This window comes from Prosopis cineraria, unplaced genomic scaffold, assembly GCF_029017545.1.
Source record: "Prosopis cineraria cultivar Desert tree isolate PC_DT_omini unplaced genomic scaffold, ASM2901754v1 PC1701, whole genome shotgun sequence".
Lineage (NCBI taxonomy): Eukaryota > Viridiplantae > Streptophyta > Magnoliopsida > Fabales > Fabaceae > Prosopis > Prosopis cineraria.
Genome location: NW_026557026.1, coordinates 22799 through 27897, shown reverse-complemented (window position 1 = coordinate 27897; position 5099 = coordinate 22799). Strand labels below are relative to the sequence as shown.

Genomic DNA, 5099 nt, shown 5'->3' with positions numbered 1-5099 from the left:
TCAAGGTTCTTATAAAATTCTTCAAAAGCTTTAGAACGAGCTTCACCCACAGCTCTCTTAGTTTCCTTCTCCATAGCCATACGGTACCTCTCCCAATTTTCCTCATTGTTACACAAATGTATGGCTTTAAAACAGTTCTTCTTATACTTGATTTTGTCCTGTACACTATTTTCCACCACCAAGACTCCTTATCTCTCGGACCAGAACCTTTCGATTCTCCAAAACTACTTTTGCAACCTCCCATATCTTTTTAGCCATATCCTCCCATATAATGTAGCACTTCCCTAAGAATCCCAAATTCCTTTATCCAAAAGATTTCGCTTGAAATATCTTGCTTCTCACCTTTTAATTGCCACTACCTAATCCTTGGTGTTAATACTTGTGTCGACGTTTTTGGATTTTACTCATAATACACACATCAAGGACTAGAACCCTATGTTGTGTCGTTACAGCATCTCGGGTATCACCTTACAATTTTTACAAAGTTTTCTATCTGTGTTCCTAACCAAAAGAAAATCAATCTGCGACCTTGAGGCTCCACTTTTGTAAGTGATGAGATGCTCATCTTCTCTTCTTGAAACAAGTTGGGCAATCTTAAAATCATACGCCAATGAGAAATCAAGAAGAGTTTGTCTTTCATTGTTTAGCTCTCCAAAACCAAAACCACCATGCACCCTCGCATACTGACCAGCTTCCCTCCCGACATGCCCATTAAAGTCTCCTCCAATAAAAATCTTTTCACTCTGTGGTATGTGTCGAATCAACCCCTCTAGATCCTCCCAAAATAATTCTTTAAGACTGGCTTCTGTCCCGACTTGCGGCGCATAAGCGCTAACAATATTAACAGTCTCACGTCCAATTATCATTTTTAAAGAAATAATTCTATCTCCAATTCTGCTAACTGCTACAACGTTCTTCTTCCACTCCTTATCTATAATGATGCCTACTCCATTGCGTGCACTTACTTTTCCTGTATACCAAAGTTTGAAACCTTGAATATCCTTAGCTTCTTCTCCATGCCATTTTGTTTCTTGCAAGCAAATGATATTGATTTTCCTTTGAATCATAACCCCTACAACCTCTACAGATTTACAATTTAATGTCCCCAACATTCCAAGTACCAAATCTAATTTTGCTCTTATGGACTAACTTCTTTAGCCGCGTGTGTCCAGAATGACGCGGTAGCCCTTGCTCATTTAACACTACATCCGGGCGCCGATGCAGCGGCTCTAACTCACTTATCACTGTACTCGAGCCATGCAGCGCGTTACTTACGGGCAACGACCTAGCATTATATTATAACGTCTATAACGTATAACAAAACAAATATTGGATGCATTGAACGCCACATGCACGTAAGATTATTAGAAGTCAGAATGTCAAATGATTTATTTAAATAGAGAAGATGGTGGAAAATCAATTTTTGCAGAAAAGAAAGATAAACAAACACAAAGCTGTTCAATAATTTAGGGACTTTCAAATTAACTGACAGACTGATATACTAGCATCTGATTTCATCCTTCAAATGGGATTGCTTGATTAAAAGATGGGCGATCGAGAAGCTTGAACTTTCAGCAGATCAATACTTCAAAATTATAATGGTTTATGAGAAATCCACCTCTCAAACATTGCAAAGCATTCTTCAGGTTGTACTCCGGAGCAGTGTGCCCTCCACCCTGCAAATTAATTTGAACACGTAAAATGAATATGAAATTCATCGCCCTAAACCATAATTCTTTAAAGTGACACTGAGACGCTGTTTCTTGCCTTGACAGTCGCATACGTCATCTCATTTGAATATGTCCTTGTGTAACTGCACAACAACCAGCAACACCAAATCACATCATCTCGCAAATGTTGGATTAAAATAAGAAACAACTGTTGTGTCTGTCTAAATGCTTACCCAGCGACCTGGCCTTTGACTAACCATGGCCTCCACTCATCTAAAACGGAGTAATTTAAAGATCTTATCCACGCTTGAGTTCCCAGAAACGGGACAACCAAGTCATGATCTCCACTACCAAGAAAAACCAAATGACAAGAATTCGAAGTCACCATCAGCAATTTTCCAAAGGCAGTACTAGTACTAGTAATTCACGTACAGCCATTTGCCTGACCTGTATATGAGCGCACGGTAACCTTTAGCACTCAAGCTCGCATGAAATGGAACACTGCTTTCAATTTCTTTGGTATAAGGTGTCTTAATACATCGCACCCATTTCCCTATGCTTCCCTGTTTTAGCATCAAAATTACACTCACTGACTCAAAGACGCGTTTTCTTGCTTCTTGATCACTATGAAAATGTGAAGTCAACTGGTCAAGGAATCTTATCATTCTCATACCTGACGGATGCCAAGGGCCTTGTGAACAGAACCATCATTTGCCCAATACTGAGATAGCAAACCTTGGTAATTCTACATGAAATAAACATCATTACGAATCAATTCATAATTCAAGTCAGTAAACAAGTGCTTAAACAGAAGCTGCATCTTTTCTTGTCGTGTTAATAAAGGTAGGATATAGAACCAGAAAAGGAATATCAGTGGAGCAGATTGTGAAATTACTCGGCATGCTATAGGAGGAAGTGATGGTTGAGGGTCTGAGGCGAGCAAGGATACAGGCATTCCATCGAGAGATCTCCTGTCAGAGAACTTCTGTGGTTTTGGGGAAGCAAAGAAACATGTGGGTTCCAAAATATGTGCGAAATTTATTCCTGAAACGCACTGAAATTTAAAATTGGCAGATAAGCATTGCTACAGATCATGAAGAAAGAAAGATTATCCAAGCATGCACCAACTTAATATCATTGCCTACCTTTTGATATGCTGCAATATATCCGGCGCACATTTTATTCCTGGGATCTACATTTTGATACTGTCCCCCACAACTTCTTTTAATGACTGCAAGGACATATTGATTGATTTGATCAGTAATAAACCTTTCATCTTTAAGTCCAACCCATTGATGTCTCTAGAGATTAATTACCTCATAGAGTTCATCGGGAATAAGTCCCATACCATGAGCAAATGGGATCCTATGGTTGTCATCTATAGAACCGTCTGTTGAGGGGTTTCCGAGCAAATATCCCTTCATTACAACCAGGTCACTATCAGCTAAAGTTGGAGACAATGAAGGGACCCCTATGTCTAGGGAAGGAAATTTAGGAACATAAATAATTACCGACCTGTAAATTAATTGAAGGCTCTAAACCGTTCTCATTTCCTGCAAGACCACAGCATTCAAAAACTTTGCTATCTTAATTTTTAATCACCTTTGAACGTTCTAAAAATTAGGAACTCAGCTATCACACGTACAATCTTACATCTAACAGAACGTTTCACCCTTCATCCTTTGACCATGTGCAGAGTCTTGAGGAAAATTAACCGTGAATATTGCCTTAGTGTTATGTGCATGAAAGATGAGAAGCAGGCTTACCTTTGGAGATTTCAAGGGCAACTGCAGGGACAATCATTCCAGAATATGAGTCCCCGCCAATGTACATTGGGTTCGAGTGGAATTCCGGGTGAAAAGTCAACCACTGGACAAGAAAAACAGTTAATCATTTATAATGAAATAACCTTAGTCATGTATGGTAAATGACAAAACGAAAGAAGATACTCCCCCTGTTATGAAAAAGAAAAGGTTATGCGTGGTAAATATATGTAGTACCTTATTTAAGAATTGAACGGCATGTTGGATTTGTTTAGAGTCACTCCGCTGAGGAGCAATGGGGAATGTTGTATAGGAGAATCCAGTATGAGCAGGTAAATCTACAAAAATTATGCTGGAAACCTGACCATCAATCACCAGCAAGCAAAAATGTTATGGACCATAATATATAAGTTTTAAATTGAAGAATCGCTACGAGTTCGTCAAAGTTATGAAATAACCTTGGTCCATGAGTCTGGATTTAAAACAAGTGTAGGCAGAGTACCGTTATATTCCTCCATCCGAAAATGAAGCGAACCTTAAAGACCATTTAGTGGAGTTAGAAAAGTGAATAATCCTAAAACGATGGAGTTCTGGAACAAAATAGACAAGAACATTGCGATCCCCGTGTTACCTATTTCAAAGAGAAGGGAAGATAAAGCCGAGCAACCAGGGCCCCCGGTTAGCCAGAGAATCAGAGGGTCTTGTCTGGGATTTCGCTCTGACTTGACGAAGTAGTAGAAAAGCTGCACACCCTCTGATTCTCCAACTCCCACATACCTTAAATAGTATTTTGTTTTCGTCATGCATTATTAAATGTCATTAACAGTAACAGTCAACACGACAGACGTCACAAAGTATGGTTTCTACTTTCTCAGAGAAACCATGAACAGGAACGTACCCAGTTTCAAGATGGAAAGGAAGGGGCCCTTGAAACCCAGGAAGAAACGCAGCAGTTGAGCGAGAGACTGCAAAAGTGGGGCAATCCTGTGTAGATAGAAGAAGAAGAAGAAGCAGCAGAGTTACTGGGAAGGATGAAGAAACTGGGGAAGTCGAAGAAGCAGCAGCCATTGGCTTGATTCGGAGTGTTGTCCTGCTCATTTGTTTGCGATACGGACTCGTGATCTGGAAACGTTAGAACGATGGACAAGTTTAAGAGTTAAGAGCGGCGAGTTAAATGAGCTGGACTCGGGAAAGGCAAAGGCAAAGGCAAGCACGCAATCGTGAACGAATCCTGTCATGATCAGCATTTGAGAAACCTGAAGGGTGTGATAGGGGATCAAAATCATCGGAGTTATTAGTCTTCGCCCTTCAAATAAAATAATTATATATTCCGTGGCATCTTCTCGGAGGTGATAGTGTGAGAGACGAATGAAGAGCATCGTGCTTACTTTGCATTACCATTGATAGTAGCATTGATGATGTATTTCTCCAGTCTTTATCACCGCCTCCTCAGCGAACCGAAGAAGTGGTTAAGTAAATGGATAACTTTGTGTAAAAAAATATTGTAAGTGTTTAATTTTATCTATATTTAAATATAATATATTTTTAATTTTATTTATATTTAAACAAAAATTTTAAAAATTTGCATTATATTTTTTTCATAGTTAATGAATTCAAATGGTAGTAATATTAAAAAGAATATAATTACCTTATATTAAAGGATTGA

The 5099-nt window shown here is 38.9% G+C and overlaps 1 protein-coding gene across 1 annotated transcript; it reads right to left on the bottom strand.

Annotated features, from left to right (window-relative positions):
* Nucleotides 1-1361: 1361 nt before the first annotated feature.
* LOC129300679 (serine carboxypeptidase-like 18) lies at nt 1362-4742 on the bottom strand. The gene is given in 12 exon segments (XM_054939256.1): nt 1362-1650; nt 1653-1676; nt 1768-1813; nt 1904-2017; nt 2118-2233; nt 2344-2415; nt 2566-2714; nt 3437-3539; nt 3671-3793; nt 3892-3968; nt 4065-4210; nt 4332-4742. Coding segments are annotated over 12 exon segments (1227 nt in total). The 5' UTR covers nt 4532-4742; the 3' UTR covers nt 1362-1593.
* Nucleotides 4743-5099: the final 357 nt, after the last annotated feature.